At 44.9% G+C, this 18,197-nt stretch overlaps 1 protein-coding gene and 2 pseudogenes across 3 annotated transcripts; 2 read left to right on the forward strand and 1 right to left on the reverse strand.

The window, feature by feature from the left end:
• Nucleotides 1-622: 622 nt before the first annotated feature.
• On the forward strand, nucleotides 623-2,174 carry LOC125555565 (BTB/POZ and MATH domain-containing protein 1 pseudogene; annotated as a pseudogene).
• Nucleotides 2,175-4,005: 1,831 nt separating this feature from the next.
• Nucleotides 4,006-6,025, forward strand: LOC125555566 (BTB/POZ and MATH domain-containing protein 1 pseudogene; annotated as a pseudogene). The gene is made up of 2 exons (XR_015603895.1): nucleotides 4,006-4,351; nucleotides 4,449-6,025. The product of XR_015603895.1 is annotated as a BTB/POZ and MATH domain-containing protein 1 pseudogene (transcript).
• A 1,612-nt stretch (nucleotides 6,026-7,637) lies between these two features.
• LOC125507746 (subtilisin-like protease SBT3.9) lies at nucleotides 7,638-12,625 on the reverse strand. 2 transcript variants are annotated; one of them, XM_048672237.2, is made up of 10 exons: nucleotides 12,489-12,625; nucleotides 12,115-12,206; nucleotides 10,606-10,703; nucleotides 10,273-10,449; nucleotides 9,573-10,186; nucleotides 9,424-9,494; nucleotides 9,078-9,332; nucleotides 8,829-8,955; nucleotides 8,457-8,655; nucleotides 7,638-8,377 (listed from the first exon to the last, which is right to left on the reverse strand). In XM_048672237.2, the coding sequence occupies exons 1-10, from the start codon at nucleotides 12,603-12,605 to the stop codon at nucleotides 7,842-7,844; spliced, it is 2,286 nt and encodes a 761-aa protein (XP_048528194.2). In that variant the 5' UTR covers nucleotides 12,606-12,625; the 3' UTR covers nucleotides 7,638-7,841. The 2 variants fall into 2 exon arrangements, with proteins under 2 accessions (XP_048528194.2, XP_087381540.1); XM_087525414.1 differs by lacking the exons at nucleotides 10,606-10,703; nucleotides 12,115-12,206 and having other exon boundaries at nucleotides 12,489-12,576.
• Nucleotides 12,626-18,197: the final 5,572 nt, after the last annotated feature.

An 18,197-nucleotide genomic window follows, 5' to 3' on the forward strand; every position in this document is an offset into this window, starting at 1 on the left:
GGAGGAGATGTCGTGGTCTCCTTCTCCCCACCTCCGTTCCCTCTCTCGGGTGAAAACCCAAAATCCGGCAGGATTGGGCAGCGGCGGCGCCGTGTGTGTCGTTCTCTCCATGGAGGCGTTATCTGGGGAGTGTGGTTTCGGGCGTTGAAATGCTTCTGCCTCCCAAAGGAGGCTTACCTGCGTTTCCATCGAAGGGAAATGTTCCCAAATATGAGGGTTTTATCGCCGACTATTGTAACTATTGTGTGTATAAGTGAGAGATGTGCCTCTCATTATGGTCCATATTTGCTCGCGGGTAAATGTTTAACTATTGTGTATAAAAAATGAGTAATACATCTCTCATTACCTCCCATATTTCAGGCTAATGTTTCTAGACAGGGTGCTATTTTGTAAAACACAGGAGGTTAAGGTATATGTTTGACATGTTTAGGACTGAGCCACTAGAACATTTATGTTCCCGTTGCAACATACGGGCAATTACCTAGTAAAACCTAAATGACCCTAAAAAGTAAAAATCCCAAACCCGAGAAACCCTTCCCGAGTCCCCAGCATCCGTTCTTCTCGAAGCTGGCGGCGCACACATCGAGACCTCTCCTGATCTCCATCCCAGGTACAGGAACCCTAGTCAGTCACCTCCACGTCTCTCCCGTTCTCAGATCTCGCCGTGCCCGCTTCATCCCCAAGCTCTCTCTTCTCCCCCTCTGCTTTCCCCACCGCGCGCCGCTCCCAGCCGACGCCTCCCCCTTCACTGGTCCGGACCCTACCGCGCTCGCTTTGCTTCTCACCGGCTCCGCGGGAGACGCCGACCCCCTCATCCGCCTGCTCGTCGCCACTTCCCACCTGTCGACCGCTGGTGGCCTCGCTAGTCAGCACTCAGCACTGTATATATAAACAAAAAGGCAAACCTCTCAAGATATATAGATGGATGAGCGACGGATGGTCACGTCCGCCATTGTAGCTGAAGAAGAAACGAGGACACATGTGATCAAGATAGATAGGTACTCAACAATCAAGGAGTTGCTCAAGGTTGGCAAGTATACAACATCTATCCCTTTCATTGCCGGAGATCATAACTGGGTTGTGAGGTATTTCCCAAACGGTAACACATATGCAGATAATTACGCACCTGGGCACGTATCTGTTTATCTGGTTCTTGATTCGGCTGGTGCCAAAGATGTGAAGGCAAAATTCACCTTCAGTGTTCTTGACAAGGGTGGAGAACCAGTGCCTTCATACATCAAAACTGTGACACCACATATCTTCCCAAGCAAAGGTTCGGATTGGGGTTTTGCTAATTTTATCAAGCAGAAGGATTTGGAGGGATCAGTTCATCTAAACAGTCTCAGAATCAGGTGCGATGTCACTATTGTGAAGATCCGCAGCGAAGAGACGCATACAAATCAGTTTGTTGTGGTTCCTCCAAGCAACTTGCATCGCCAGCTTGGCGACCTCCTGAAAAGCAAGGATGGAGCAGACGTGGCCTTTCGAGTCGGCGGCGAGATATTCTCGGCTCATAGGTCCGTGCTCGCTGCTCGTTCACCGGTCTTCAAGGCGGAGCTCTTTGGCACCATGAGGGAGAGAGCTGGCGATCCGATAGAAATTCATGATATTGAAGCTGATGTGTTCAAGTCCTTGCTCCATTTCATCTACACGGACTCACTCCCTGAGAGCACTCATCAAGGTGCAACACAGGAAGATGTAGTGACAGCTAGCCATCTGCTTGTAGCGGCGGACAGGTACGACATCGAGAGGCTGAAGCTGACATGCGAGGATAAATTGTGCAATCATATTGACCTCAACATGGTTGCGACTAGTTTGGCTCTTGCCGAGCAGCATAACTGCCATGGACTCAAGGAGGCTTGCTTTGGGTTCCTTGCTTCTCCTTCAAATTTGGAGGCAATGATCGGAAGTGATGGTTACCAACATCTCAAAAGCAGTTGCCCGTCTACTCTCAAAGAGCTCATTGCTAGACTCTTGCCTGCTGAACTGATGGCAGCCAAGGATATTGTCAGGTCAATTTGACCAGTACTGTTGGTACTGATTATAAAGTAAACTTGGTATCTATTTTGCGTGTGTGGGTCTGCCCTCAAAAAGAGCTGATTGTCAGACTCTTGCCTGTTGAGCTGAGAGTTATCAGGGCAATTTAATTAGGACTTGCGCGTGTGGAACTACTGATCGTGTCTCAAGTAAACTTTAGTGTATATTTTGCTAGTTTGCCGTGTCAAACAGAATGCTATCAATCTATATCTATTTATGCAGGTAGAATTGGTACTGTTGGGTCCTGCATTAATTCTCTGTTTTCCGTATGCATTGCCTAGCCGTATACACTTCGATTGGTCAGAGTGGAGATGAGTCTGATTTTGCCTGCTGATACAAACCAGCCTGAATTTAAAATATCACCTCTCTGTTTTCCAAGTTTGGCATGGCAGTTTTGCTTGATTGAAGTGATCTGCACCTTAGCTTTTGTTGCTCGTCGTTTCTTGAATGATCCCAAACACAGAGTTTTTAGCCATGAACCGAGATAAACCATGTCGCCATGTAGGGCCGCAAATCCTGTTAGCTAAGGACCTCTTTCTTGATTCAGAAGATTTTTAGAGGATTCTAACCATTAGAAAGTTTTCCTATATGGTCGTCTAATTGCAAATCATTTTCTTCTTATGATTCATTTGTACGAGGTTCCATAGATTTTTTTTCATTTAAGAATGCTATTTCTTCTGCATAATCATACAACCATTCAATCCTGTAATAGTATCACTGTTCAAGATATCTTCCGATATTCCGATAAATCAGCCGGTATGACGATTAATCGGCCGATATGCCGATAAACTGGCCGATTTACCCTTATCTTGGATCGACCGATAAGTTTCTGATAGGCGATATCCCAACATTGAGAAGTATTGATGGACAAATCAAGTGAATTCAGGATAGTACTATGGTTTGACTGATATTGTTCGACCGGACTTGAGACCAACACCCGATTGAGCTCCATTTAACTTGCCTAGGATGTGTGGCTTTGGGCGTAGATTGTGTGACATTTGTTGCCATGTCGGCCTTTACTGGTGGGCCTGTCCTATTGAGATCAATTCCAGACGGACTAAATAGGTAAATTTGGATCTCTGTCAAATTTTACTAAAGCAGCGACAAATAATATGGATGCGAGGGAATACAAAAGTTGTGGTTTTACAATAAAGCCACAGATGTTGTGTTAAATTGTCAGAGTTTCACTAACATTTTGGTTTTTGTAATTAGCTGGTGAAAACATAAAACCTAGATTGTATCGCCAGAGTCCGCACGTATAACCCCAAAGTTAGGGTTTTGCTCTTCCTCCCGTCTTTGATGGCTAGGGTACTCATCTCCTACAAGCTTCGCCGCCGAGTCCGTGGATCCACCTCCTCTTTACCTGCCGCTTAGGTAGACGGTGGCAAGGAGGAGGATCCCGGTGCCTCAGCTCCGGTTAGTAGTTTATGTTAGGTTTTTTTTTCTCACAGGGGTGGCATTCCGGTAGATGATGTGCTTCATCTTTCAAGTTGGTCTTTTGGGATCCGATACTCCTGGAATTCGTCCTTTAGGATGAAGTCAACGGATCTCCGACGTTGATTGCTACAGTCTCATTCGGGCAGCGACGTAAGGTTTTCTCGTCATGCGTGAGCGCCCGTGAAATTTGGTGTCGGACACTTCGGATCAATTCAATGGTTCAGTGACAACGACTGCGGCTCCGGGGCGCAAGTCCTTAGGGTCATGTGCACGAAGACTTCCTGGGTGTCATTTACAAAGTCAAGCCGGCTTCGGTAGGGGATCGACGCGTTGGCGGCTCGTTCTGGCAGTGGCAGTGATCGTTCGGTGGTGCAGGATGCTCGATGTAATTTGTATTATGTTTAGAACGATTTGTACTTCTCACGAACCCTTTTAACATATCAGGTTCCTTTTTTGCAAAAAAAATAAAAATAAAATTAAAACCTAAATTGCCGTAAAAACCCTAAACCCCACCCCACCCCTCTCCTCTCCCTTGTGTGTCTTTTCTTCTCGAAGCTGGCGGCGCACACATCCGTCCTCTTCCGATCCCCATCCCCTGCACAGGAAACCCTAGTCAGTCACCCCCATCTCTCCCGTTTCTCAGATCTCGACGTGCCGGCTTTCATCCCCGAGCTCTCTTTTCTCCCCCTCCGCATTCTCCACAGCGCGCCGCTCCCAGCCACGCCTCTTCCTTCACTGGTCCGGCCCCTACCGCGCTCGCGTTGCTCTTGCTCCTCACCGGCTCCGCGGGAGACGCCGACCCCCTCATCCGCCTGCTCGTCGCCTCGTCCTCGTCCTCATCCTCGACCGCGCAGCCCCCGCTGGTGAGCTGTTTCTGGTAGGTCAATACGACTCCGATCGACATTTAACCCAGGCCTAGCTAGTCAGCACTGTATAAACAGAGGCAAACCTCTCACCTGCGTGTGACTTTGCAGAGTATCGTTTCGTGCAAAATGGCGTAAAGTGGCAGAGCGCGGGCAAAATCTTTTATTTTGCATTCTTCGCGATCTTACAGCCTAAGCTACCTCAGCCCGACCCCAGGATGGCTGAGCGCCGGATGGTCACGTCCGCCATTATAGCTGAAGAAGAAACAAGGACACATGTGATCAAGATAGAGGGATACTCAAGAACCAAGGAGCAGCTCCAGGCCAAGAACTATACGAAATCTGTCCCTTTTAAGGTCGGAGATCACAACTGGGCTGTGAAGTATTACCCAAACGGTTGCACGGCACATGATTACATATCTGTTTATCTGGTTCTTGATTCGGCTGGTTCCAAGGATGTCAAGGCGAAATTCACCTTTAGTTTACTTGACGATGGTGGAGAACCAGTGCCTTCATACACCAAAACTCTCGCACAACATATCTTCCCAAGCAAGGGTTCAGACTGGGGTTTGCCTCGTTTTATCGAGCACAAGGATCTCGAGGGATCAGTGCATCTAAGAGGCGATAGTTTCAGAATCAGGTGCGATGTCACCGTCATGAAGATCTGTAGCAAAGAGTCACATGAGAATCAGTTTGTTGTGGTTCCTCCAAGCAACATGCATCAGCAGCTCCGTAGCCTCCTGGAAAGCAAGGATGGAGCAGACGTGGCCTTTCAAGTCGACGGCGAGATGATCTCGGCTCATAGATCTGTGCTTGCTGCTCGTTCATCTGTCTTCAAGGCAGAGCTCTTTGGTACCATGAGGGAGAAAGCTGGTGATCCGATCGAAATTGATGATATAGAAGCTGATGTGTTCAAATCCTTGCTCCATTTCATCTACACGGACTCACTCCCCGAGACAACTCGTGAAGATGTGGTGATAGCTAGCCATCTACTTGTAGCGGCGGACAGATACGACATCGAGAGGCTGAAGCTGATATGTGAGGAGAAGTTGTGCAATCACATTGACACAAAAGTTGTTGCCGCGAGTTTGGCTTTGGCCGTGCAGCATAACTGCCATGGACTCAAGGAGGCTTGCTTTGAGTTCCTTGCTTCTCCTTCCAATTTGGAGGCAATGATCGCAAGTGATGGCTACCAGCATCTCAAAAGCAGCTGCCCGTCTGCTCTCAAAGAGTTCATTGCTAGATTCTTGCCTGTTGAGCTGATAGCAGCCAAGGATATTATCATGTCAATTTGATTAGTACTTGCGTGTGTGGGTTGGGTACTGATGATCATATCATCTATCAAGTGAATTACTTAGTATCTATTATGTGTGTGTGTGGGTCTGCCCTCAAAGAGCTGACTGCCAGGCCCTTGCCTATTGAGCTGACAGCAACCAAGGCTAATATCAGGGCAATTTAATTAGTACTTGCATGTCTGGGTACTACTGATCATATCTCAAGTATCTTGGTGTATATTTTGCTAGTTTGCCGTGTCAAACAAAATTGCTATAAATCTATTCTATTTATGCATGTAGAACTGGCACTTTTGGATTCTGCATTAATCCTGTGTCCTTTAGTTATTCTCTCCTAGTTGAAACATGCATATGCTTGTACAAACCAGCCGGAGTTTAGGCATGATGCATCCCTATTTATCATGTTTCGGAAGTGAAAAATATCGCCTCTCTGTTATCTGAGTTTGGCACAGGAGTTCTGCTTGATTGAAGTGATCTAAACCTTTCTTAGCTTGTGTTGCTTGTCCTTAATTTGTTTGGTGATCCCAAGCGCAGAGTTTTTAGCCATGAATTGAGACAAACCATGTCTTTATGTAGGGCCGTAAATCCTGTTAGCTAAGTGCCTATTTGATTGAAAATATTTTTGGAGGATTCTTATCCTTAGAAGATTTTCCTATATGGATTGTCTGATTCCTGTAAATGCAAATCATTTTTCGAAACCTGTATTTGGTCCCAGGCAGCCCAGGCCATTGGGCATCAGAAAATTAGTCAGCCCATATATCTAGGAAAATTTAACTGGCCTGGTGCGCAGCCCACTTCTAACCCTGGTTGGGCCTGAGATCTCAGCCCAAATCACACACAGGCACACAGTGCGCCTGCGCGAGTCCTCTGGCGCGTGTACCATACCCTGGCCGTCGCCGGCTCGCCGCCCGCCGCCGTGCCCGCCCGGCCGTTCCACTTCGGCGTTCTCCCTGCGCAGACGGCCAGCCCCGTGCGGCTTTCGGTCAGCTCCTTCCCGGCGAGGCGGCGACCGCCCCGCTCGTCCAGTCCAGGTCTCGAGGAGACTACCCGGCGAGGCGGCTACCCGGCGGCCGGCGGCAGGCGCCCAGTCCAATTCCATCTCAGCTGCTCGCACGCAAAGCAAAGGTAGTCCCAGTCCAGGTAACTTGACAATCAGGACTCGACTTGATTACAGTTTTCAACTTTTCTGAATGGTAGTGTAGTAGTATTATTGGGGGTCGGCTTGCCAACTTCCAATTGACTGAAATATGAAAGGTAGATTCAGATTCGTTTTAATAGAAGAGTTACATATCATATAGACAATCAGAAGTATGGCCTACCCGTTTCTAACATCTTCGTTATAATACATTGTTTATATATGTTGAAATTCCCAGGCTGTTAATCCATAGGCATAAATGACCTCTCTTCCCTTGAAACCTGAGCATCAACAGATACTCCATCCACAAAGGAAACTTGTTTCATTTGTTTCGACAACCCGTTCCTGCAATAAAAAGACTACAGTCATAGACTTTAGGCTGTCAAAACAGTGCACTGCCAAGTACAGGCATCAGATTTCTATTTTGGCTTCTGTACACCATCAAACAAGGTTCAAGAGAAAAAGGAGTAGTATGTGCCTTCCAGTCGCAAAGAAAAGGAAAAAAAGGTCGACAGCGTCTCGATGCTGTTGACGCCTCAAATTATCTGTACGTGAGGAGAAGAAAAGGGGCCTCCGTTGTTGTGTCTTGTGTGTACGTGAGTCAAACAAGAAACGAGAAAAAGGCCTCTAGTTTCTTTTGGGTCGGTAAAGCGAAATGTTTTGTTCCTCGCAAAGAATCATCTTTCTTATCCTTTAGTCTATCGACTTCTAAAACTAGCTCTACATTTCGTCTCTTCCCTGTGCGGAGTTTCTTTTAACACGTACTGACGTAACCCTATCATAGTGCTGTTGTATGCGATGCTTTCCATTCACTGAGTCTGAAGAATTTTAACGTTAAGGGAGTTACCATTGCTAGCAGCAAGGCAGAAAATCTTGTCTAGTTGCGGGTGGATTTCCTTATTCCAGTACCATACAAACTTATGTCAAGTTTTCAATACGGACATAAATGTTCACATACCATAGGAACAGAACACTAATAACCACAGCCATAGTCGGAGTTCGGAAAAAGGCACAGATACAGATCCAGATCCAGTTGTCTTTTATTTTATACAGTTGAACCGCATGTAACGTCCCCACTTAAGAGGCATCTGAGTAGAGCTCTTCAATCACCACACGAACTGCAATCGGGATCCGAACCAGGTGGGCGCCTCCATCATGCCATGCCAAACTACCGAAGGTGTAGCTGCCCTGGATCCTTCGGGTGGCCCTGAAAGTCACCTTGAAACTCTGCACCCTCCTTGCATTGCTGAACACCAGCACTGCTGGCTCCACAGCCATCTTGACGCCAGGCGGAGGCTCCAAGAATGCCTTGTACACCGCATTCGGCTGGCCAACATTGGTAACAGTGCGCACAACCATCACGGATGTCTTGAGGCCAGGAATGGCAATTGATGGGAGGTTCAAGTCAGGTGGTGTGCAATTGTTATTTGGACCAAATCCTTGTGGACAGTTGAAAAACTCGAGGTAATCTGACGCACTGATGTCATATATCAGGCCTGGATCAGCTGCCTTGGTTGGATTAACAGACCCTGCTCCGTAATCAAATGGGTCGGCGATCTTTGCACGATTTCCATTTGCTTCTATTGGAACCCCATTGCTGTCCATGGTATGTGCTGCAAGAGAGACACTTTATTTGTGCTTATCATAAATACTCGATATCTCAACTATATATGTAGAGAATCAGATAATTACCGGTTGTCATTAGTGCTGATTTTAGGGCGGCAGGGGACCAGTCAGGATGAACGGATTTGAGTAGAGCGACTATCCCAGATATATGAGGGCAGGCCATGGATGTTCCAGAATCAAAGACATAGGAAACACCTAAACTTTTGTAAGCACTACTTTGTGCTGCAGCGGCTAAAATGTACACCCCAGGTGCAGCGATATCAGGCTGTTCATTTGGGAGCACAACTAATTAAGGCAAGTAGAGTTAATTCTATATATGTTTCTTAGTAGATTGTAACTTTTAAGGAAAGAGAAGACTCCAATGACACTATAGAGTGACTGAATCGAACAATTTATTTACCTTAACAAGAGATTGCTAGCTAGAGGTGCGCTGCTTACCTTGAGAACCCCAGGATAGATAGGACTAGGTCCCCTTGATGAGAAAGATGCTATTCTTGGGGCAACAATTTCACTTCCGCTGGTTGTTCGGGTTGTTGATATCTTTATTTTTGGGATGCCAATGCGACTGCCATAATTATAAGGGGAAACGAGAAAGCTTTGGTAAACATTGAAATGGAGATGATAATGTGCGTACGTCCAGAAAGTAGAAAATCGATTTATGTACGTCTAAGAATTTTCTCTACGTACTTGCAGTACACAGCAATCTGATAGCTAGTCTTGAAATCTAGAGGAACGCAAGGAAGGGCTGGTCCTTTAATTGCATATAGATCAAGAGAGTCCAGATTATTCTGTGAGAATATAAACCCCTTCCCTCCATTTCTCCGCACCGTCGCTGCAATATCTGCATACTTGGGTGGTGGAGAGACACTACCTGGTCCTGGTGTGTAGCAGAATACCACCTTCCCGTGTATGTCAGTGCTGTTTATGTAGTCCGGGTCACACCTGCAAAACAGTTACCCCTTGCTTATCCACTGTGGGTGAAATTCATATTTATTTAAATGGTGTTCGGAGTATATTTATAAGGGAATCTTACCTATCATTAAAGTAATACAGAAGTTGAGAGAACTCATCTCCACCTTTATCAGCCACATACATGGATTGTGCCTGTAACCAATTAAGCATCCCACTGTGAGAAGGAAGAGAGGTAAAACATGACGCATGGTCAAATCTGAAGATGCATACCACAAACTGTCGGTTATCCCCGAGGGTGATAACCGTGAGGAATGATCGATCAACCGTGGTTGCAGCAACCGTGAGTAGCCATGGTGAAGAATTCTGCACCGTTTGCTCCGTAGGTCCATCATTTCCAGCTGCCATGATGACCGGGACGCCTCTTGCCACAGCACCCAGCGTTCCTAATGCTGCCATTTCGTCCGTGCTTCCGAGAGAGAGTGATAGGACGTCAACACCGTCATGGATAGCATGATCGATGCCTTTCAGAACGCTCGCGGTAGAGCAAGTACCCCAGCAAGCCTTGTACACTGCTATCCGGGCGCGAGGTGCGCCACCACGAGCCGTTCCAGCAGCCAGTCCGAAGAAGCTGGTGTTGTGGACGACGTTGCCACCGGCTGTGGAGGCTGTGTGGGTGCCGTGGCCATGAGAATCCCTGGCAGACAGGAAGTCACCTTGGAGAAATCTCCTGTCGATGTCAGCGCCAGCATACCACCGCGCACCAATGAGCTTTCGATTGCAATCGTGGGCACTGAAGTTGGCACCGGTTTGGCAAGTTCCCTTCCATTTTGAAGGGGGAGGTCCATAGCCATCATCAGCGAAGCTCTGTGACTCAGGCCAAACACCTGAAATGAAAGACAAATGGACTGGAGGTAAACCCCCCACACAATTAATTGTGTTAACCTTGGGCTGAACGAGCCATCGCATCCACCTGAGTCGATGACACCGATAATCATCCCATCTCCATGGTTTGCTGCTGCAAGGAGCTCATTTGGCTGCTGCTCCTGCTTGATGTCCACGCCCATGGACAGCCCAAGGAAATCCCAGCTCCGAGTAGTATGCATGCGTACCATTGTGTTCTCTTTCACACTCACCACTCCAGGCAACTCTGTATCCGAGCCGGAAGCAGCAAGTGATTATTAACTCACTTATGAATAACAATGATTGATGGTCAACAAGCATTTGTTGGTAAATATCAATTGACTAATACTACATCTTATCAAAAGAGAGATCACTTATATATGCACATATATATTATACATACTCTGGATCTTTCTCGCTTGTGATTCGGTAAGCATTGCAGAAAAGCCCGAGAAACCATGTCTGTAGCTGTGGACAATCGATTCGAGAGCCGCCTCCTTGCTTCATAGCCATTACATACGCACTTGCGTAAACAAACTTGAGAAATGGTATAATGAAATATAATTCTACTCTTGGAGGAAAGGAACTTTTGAGAGAAACTGAAGAAATTTAATTTGGAGGATATAAAAAGCCTTTGTAGAATAGGAATGTTTCCTTCACATTTTAGAGGAGTTATATGTTATACCATGAGGTTACTTCTTAATCCAATTATATTTAAAGTTCCAATGCATCTTGGTGATTTACTCTATCCTTTCCATGTCTAAATAAGTAACACATAATTATGCCAGTTAATGATGTCCATGTTTTTGTTTCTTATAAGATTCCATATGACGGGATATCATAATTTTATGACTTTATTTATTCCTATGTTTCTACAATCCTGTATCCTGGAGGGCATTATAATACTACTCCCATTGCTCCAATCCAAAATAAGTGTCGTGGTTTTAGTTCAAATTTGAACTAAAACCACGACACGTAGTTTGGATCGGAGGGAGTAGTGTTCTGCAAATAGCTCGATTAAGTTTCTTCTTGTAACATTTTTCTAACTTTTTGAACAGATGAGGAGTGGACAGTAAGGAGGAAGAATAGAGGAGAAAATGAAGGGACAAAAGAAAACAAAAATTCTGCATACAGAAATTACAGATAAGCCAAACACCACCTCAGCTACCATTTATCTAGCTTGTCATCCTTAGTTAACCTGGACACTTAAGATCCGCTGACGAATGCAGTTTAATTTCTAGCAGCTAGCTTCAGATACTCACCTTGCAATTTATATTTGGTGGTATTATTTCTTCCTCACAGTAAAGTCTGGAGACTGTGCACTAATTTCTAATTATATTAATCAATTTTGACCACTTAGAGAATAAGGGTATTTTATTTTGAATTTTCTGCATTTGATTCTTGTTTGAGATTTTTGGTTCAAACAAAGAAGAGAGGTGCAGCAAGTGATGGGACTGCCATAGTGCCATTCAGAGGAGTCCATGAGTCTACAATATTGAGACTAACCATAGCATAGTCCCTCCCTGCAACTTTATTTTTGGAGAAATCTCAAAATGACTGGAAGCTCCTACAACTAGTTTAATTAAGCACATAAAAATGGACGTAGTGGAATGCAAAATATGCGAAACTCGTTTAAGCAAAACAAAAGGTGAAAATCTCAACAAGACCAAGGCAGCCACCTAATAAGTACCTAACTAAAGTAGATGTAGTCATGTAGAACACGGCTACGACAAAGAGACACGCTGATGAAGCCAACCGAACACAACATGGAAGCATATAGAGAAGCAGTTGTGTTGTATAATAGTGGAGCCAAGATGTTGTATAATATCGCTGATTTAGTGCAACTTTGTATTAAATTAATGATTCTTATTATGGATCGAAGGGAGTAGCTAGGTAGTACTATGAAAGGTACCTTCCGAGAACGGAAGCGAGCAAGTCATGGTGCAAAGAGGTGACGAGACTGACATCTTCCTGTTGCCTCTCCCCAAGGTAGACGATGTATACCTGAAAACATGTTTACGTATTAACTAATAACGTCTCACCTGATTAGCAATGAATGGAATGGACCTTACCAACTTGGCTTTGCTAGTAAGCTGTGGTTTAACATGTTTTTTGGCAACTAAATTACTTTATTAATTGCAGATACAAGCTAGTCACTAACATCAGTGTGCCGGACAGCACATTCGGAGAACAGCTTTGACAAGGCATAGATTAAGAGGGATCATGACGAACACGCTTGCTAGCTAGGTTGAAGCTGGGTTATTAATGGCATGGCAGCTAGCTTACCCGTCTTTGTTGGCTCTGCTCGAGCCCTTGCGACAGCTGCAATCGCAGAGATGATTGGAGAAGAAACACAAGGAGTAGCAGAAGACATGGCGCTCTAAGCTCTGAGAACCTTGCCATGGATCTGTTACATTACTAACCACAGCTGCCTTCCTCTTTTTATAGTAAGCTCTGAGCTGAGAACCTCTACTTGTTTAAAGTTGCAGTCGTTAGTGCCTGCAAGTGGTAGGACCGATATGTTGCCACCGACATTGTATCAACTGATATGACACCGGGATTAACCTGTAGCACAAATGAGCAAACTAAAAAGGAACCAAGGTGAAGGTTACTCGCGCAGCTTGTCTGATATCCTGAAGCTAAGTATCCCTCTAACTTACTTAGCGCTTGTAGCCGTTGACTAAAAAGACAGGTTAAGATTTAGTTCAGCATTGTAGCAAGACACTATATATATTGAGGTATTGTTCAGAGATATTGTAGCATAGAAGCATCGAGTCTGAAGCGTATCGACTCTAACGGCTGAGATTTCGTAAAGTGAAAAAACTGTGGCTATTAATTACTGTGCATCTGACTTCCCTTGGGCACATCAGAAAATCAGCAGCGGAAGGTTACTGGAGTGATAGAAGCAATCCACAATTGTAGCAAGGATATCCTGTAGAGCTTGGCATTTAGCTTGGGGAAGAATAATGGACATCTCAAGGAATATATGACTTTACAGACCCGGTTTTTTCAGATGGTGGTGTGACACTAGTTTTTTTGCTCCTTGCACATGGTAGCCGATTTATGTGTTCATTAGCTAGTGATGAGAGACATAAATAATTCACCAACGGGATGAGCAAGCGAAATATCGAGAAATTGTTTGGTGGAAACATCGCCTGGACCTAGCTAGCTGTAGATTTATGGCTATGGCAAATTAGTTCAGCTGTCACATCGGTATCACCAAGGAATATATAGCTTTACAGTACCCAATTTTCAAATGGAGCCACTGTTGAGTGATCACTAGTTCTTGTCTATAATGCTCCTTGCACATCAGAGATGCTCAATCATCGCTGCCGTGCATATTGCTTGTGCTCTCTATTTGTCTTTTAACAAATTAACATACGCTATATACATTTAGCATGTACGTACTTATATATGGAGTTCACCTGCAGTAGGCACAAAAAGTAACTTCCTCTTTTGAAAAAGCGGTGGAAACATTTCACCCTTGTACATTTAGCATGTACTTGTATGTTTTTTAAATACATTTTTGTGCAGTATAAAAAAAGGGAAGGCATGCATGCATGCATGGCTTTTTTTTTCCTGTTCTTTCATACCAATGCATGCATGGAACCTTGCCAGCGTATCTGCAACTGCACACACAATATAACCCAAACGCACATTTTTGTTGGTACCTCTAGGTATGCATAGATTTTGCCAGTTAATTTGCTGTAGGACGGCCCCAGCATGGGTAGTGGGCGTGATGTGAGCGCGTAAAGCTCTATGGCACGTTTTGTGGGAGGGCAACCTTCTCTTTTTGAAAAGGGCAGAGCAGCCTCAAGGTCAAGGGGCATATTTTGGATTGGTGCCTTGGATTTTCAAGAGAATTTCATAGTGGACTAGATAAAACATTTTGTTCGGTCAATGTGCTATCAAGAAAACCTTCTCTTGTTCGAAAGGGCAGAGCAATCTCAAGGCCCACTATCTCACAATGATGGTGGAACTTGGAATCGGACGGAAAAAACTGAAGCACACTGAACAAGCCGATAGAAGCTTACCTATCGTGGCCTCGTGGGCCTGGTTAGGACGAATGGACATCCTGTCCTGTACTAGTATTGAGCCCGGGGAAGAATGGACATCAAGGAGTATAGGTCTTTATAGACACCAATTTTCAGACCAAGCCACTGTAGGGTGATCACTAGTTCTTGTCCGTAATGCTCTTTGCGCATCACATCTGCTTTATGTATCGATCAGTCGTTCGAGCCATAGATGCTGCATATGCTCAATCATTGTGAAAAGTTTAGTCGAACCAATATCTTCTTGTTTTCTTTATTTGAAAAGTTGATGCACTTGTTAGTTGTGGCACTTCCTTTTGTCATGATGTCTGGTGTGACAATGTTTCTCTCAGGGCCAAATATGCACACATTTTTCAGTACTGTGAGCAGAGCAGAAAGATGTTACAGTTAGTGAGATCATCTTATTGATATTTCTTTGAATAGTCCTGTGACCAATTTGGAATTAAATGACCCAGTGGGAAGAGCTAAATCCAGCTAACGGATAGTGAGGATAGTGCAAGATGGTCTCTTTCCAAGAATGGTTGTTTATCCCCCAAAAAAGAATGGTTGTTTATGTACCAAATCTTTGTATAAACCCATGGTTAACAGGGGCGTTTTGAGCTCCAGATGTGTGGACATTTGCAATTGCAAGGTAAAATTTCCTGCTAAGCAGCAAATTTTCTTATGGCTGTGTTGGCATGGTAAATTGCAAGTAACTACGGAGTTACATAATCGAGGCTGGCCAGGAGACGTTGGATGCGTCTCTGTGGGCATCTCAAAGCCACGACGCATCTAATGTCTCAGTGTCCCATGGCTAACTTTGTTTAGTGTGTTGTGAAAGAAGGTTTAAATTTGTGATATATTCCTTTAAACTTAGAGGAGTTTAATCGGGTTTGTATCCCAATACCAGGGAGAAAGAAAAACAGTATCATGCTTATGTTCTTGGCAGCAATAATATGGTTGATTTGGATGACTAGGAATGATATAATCTTTCGTGACAAAGTAGTTTCTTATCATATGCATGTCGTTTACAGAGTTATGAACCTTTTACTGCACTGAAGACGGTTGGTGGCGCCTAAGCAGCAGGACCAACTCGAAAGAACAATTGAGCAAATTCGTCAAGTGCTACACCAACTTCACTGTAAAGCCGGAGTTGGGAGGAGAACGAGAGTTGGTTGAGTAGTGTCATGCGAATTGTTTCCATTCACAAACACAACTTTTTGTGTGATCTCGTGTGTTGTCTCCTTAACTAGTGGAGGTGTGTGAAACTTTCAAGTTTGTAGAACTTCATGTGAGCTGGTTCTCCCAGCATAACCGCACTCTGTTTTAACATTCTCGCTGAGCCTTGTGCCTTTTATCTAAAAAAATCCACTCGTTTGTTCCATCCTAGGCGAACTGACATTTGCCAACAGATGGACAACATCCAGGGTAGTTATCTATTGTCTATTGTAATATTAAAGCAACACTATTTCTACAGTTAAGACGTCACAAAGTTAAACATGCGACCAAGATATATCACAGGATAATATGGAAAGTCAATGAGGTATTTGTATCGCAACTAAACTGGACTTTTAAGCATATAGGGAAACCAATGAGACTGCATGCATCTTTTGCCATCTAATGTAGGGCTCACGTCTGTAAGATGTTCAAGGCCTCAACCTTACTTGGCAAGGACTCAACCTTATTTGGCAAGGACTCAACAACGCAGATCTAATTGTGGCAAAGTATCAACTAAGCAAGTAACAAGTAATGGTAGCAGAAAAGACCATTACCCCTTACCGTTTGTCGATCAAATGCTTGACAGGCTAGCTAAACGTACTCACTTTTGCTACTTAGATGATTATTCTGCTTTCAAATACCTGTGCACTCTTTTGGTTTAATGCTCTTGCTACTTCTCAAATATGTATGAGTGCCATATTCTCTTATTATGTTGAGAAAATAATGAAAGTGTTTTTTGATTATTTCTCTGTTTATGGTAGTTCTTTTGATAAATGCTTGTATAACTTGAACAAAGTCTTGCAACGATTGCAAGGACAGTAACTTTTTTTAGATAAAAGGCGAGAGCCCGACTTTATAGATAAAGCCACCAGGCAGAGTCACAACCAACAGAAGGCACCACATAAGTTTAACAAAACACGCCTATCATGGCACGCAGGCCAGCCAAGCGAGCAATCAAACCACTAAGAGACCGGCCTCCTGGAACACCGCAGCAGGGAAGAAGCCGTAGATTTCATTTTGGATAGCATATTGTCGAACGCCTCTAGGTCCCCATCCTTAGTCAATGATCTCCACTGCTGCAAAAAGACATTGGCTTTAAATAAGCAACTCACAGGGTTAGCCGGGAAAATGTGTTCAATAGTGAACTTGTTTCTAGTAGTCTAAAGCGACCAACAAATCGCAGCCCAGCCCACCATGAAAACCCGCTTAGACCGGCCTGCTAAAGAATTAATACAACGCCGAAGATCCTCGAAAGAGGATGGGTTCCAAGGAACACGAAGCCAAAGTCTAATGCAACTCCAAAAGAATTTAGCCAAAGAGCACTGAAAAAAGATATGTACGGTATTCTCTAGGGCACCGCACAGATGACAACTATCAGAACCCGGCCCGTTCCTCTTCTTAATCTGGTCAGCCGCAGGAAGTTTGTGACGGAGAGCTTGCCAAAGGAAGATTTTGATCTTAGGAGGGATGCGGGCAGACCAAATGAGTTTAAACTTGTCAGTGCGCACACCAGCGATGAGTTGCGAATACGCCGACTTGACAGAAAAACGCCCCGAAGAGGAATGAGGCCAAACAACGGAGTCCTCTTCCTCCAAGAGCAGGGGGAAGCAGGCAGTAAGGCGTTGCCAATCTTCCAACTCCACAGGGGAAAGAGAACGCCGGAAATCTAAAACCCAGCCCTGAGCCGAGAGCTCAGAGATAGAGATCTCGGGGTTAGCACAAAACGAAAACAAAGTCGGGTGAGCCACCGCAAGAGAAGTGTCCCCAACCCACCAGTCTAACAAAAAACGAGTAGATTTGCCGTTACGAACAACGAATTTCACAAGGGACCGGAAAATTGGTCTAATACTAACAAGCTGACGCCAAAATTGAGAGCCGCCAGAAGAGGAAGCGGACATAGAGCTCGAGGAGGGAAAATATTTAGCTTTGAGAAGGCTCAGCCAAGCAGGGCGATCATCAAGGGACATAATCTTCCACCACCATTTTAACAAAAGGCATTTATTCATGATCCTGGTATTAATGATGCCTAAGCCCCCCATGATCTTAGGTCTGCAGATGAGGTCCCACTTAACCATCCTATATTTGTGTCTGTTGTCGGAGGAATTCCAATAGAAGGCACCCCTGTGCTTATCGAAGCCCGAGTGAGTCCCTTCGGATAGGAGATAAAAGCCCATTAGAAACATCGGGAGGGAGGAGAGACAGGAGTTGGTAAGGGCAACCTTGCCCGCCTGAGAATTATAACGGCCTCGCCACGGCAAAGCTCTATTGCCCACTTTAGACACTGCCGGGGCGAAATCTTTGTCCAAAAGCTTAAGAGGGGAAATGGGTAGGCCCAAATATTTGAGAGGAAAGGATCCTGGCGAGCAGTTCAAAAGATGGGCCACCCTCTGCGCTTCCGAGACAGATACCCCAGTCACAATGACCTCACTTTTAGAGAAATTGATTTTCAGGGCCCGACGGAGCTTCAAAGCAGAGAAGAAGAAATTTCAGATTCGTGATGGAGTTATCATTAAGTTCAACAATAATGATGGTGTCGTCCGCATACTGTAGGTGAGAGATGCCATTAGGAATAAGATGGGAGCTAACAGGCGAGATGTGACCTGCAGCCGCAGCACGAGACAGAATGTGAGATAGAGCATCGGCCACAAAATTAAAAAGCAAGGGAAACGTCGGGTCTCCTTGTCTTAAGCCCCTGCCGTTCACAAAGAACTTACTGGTCTGTCCATTGACAGCCACCGCCGTGTGG

Source organism: Triticum urartu, chromosome 5A (genome assembly GCF_056163025.1).
Source record: "Triticum urartu cultivar PI428250 chromosome 5A, HENAU_Tu73, whole genome shotgun sequence".
Taxonomy (NCBI): Eukaryota; Viridiplantae; Streptophyta; class Magnoliopsida; order Poales; family Poaceae; genus Triticum; species Triticum urartu.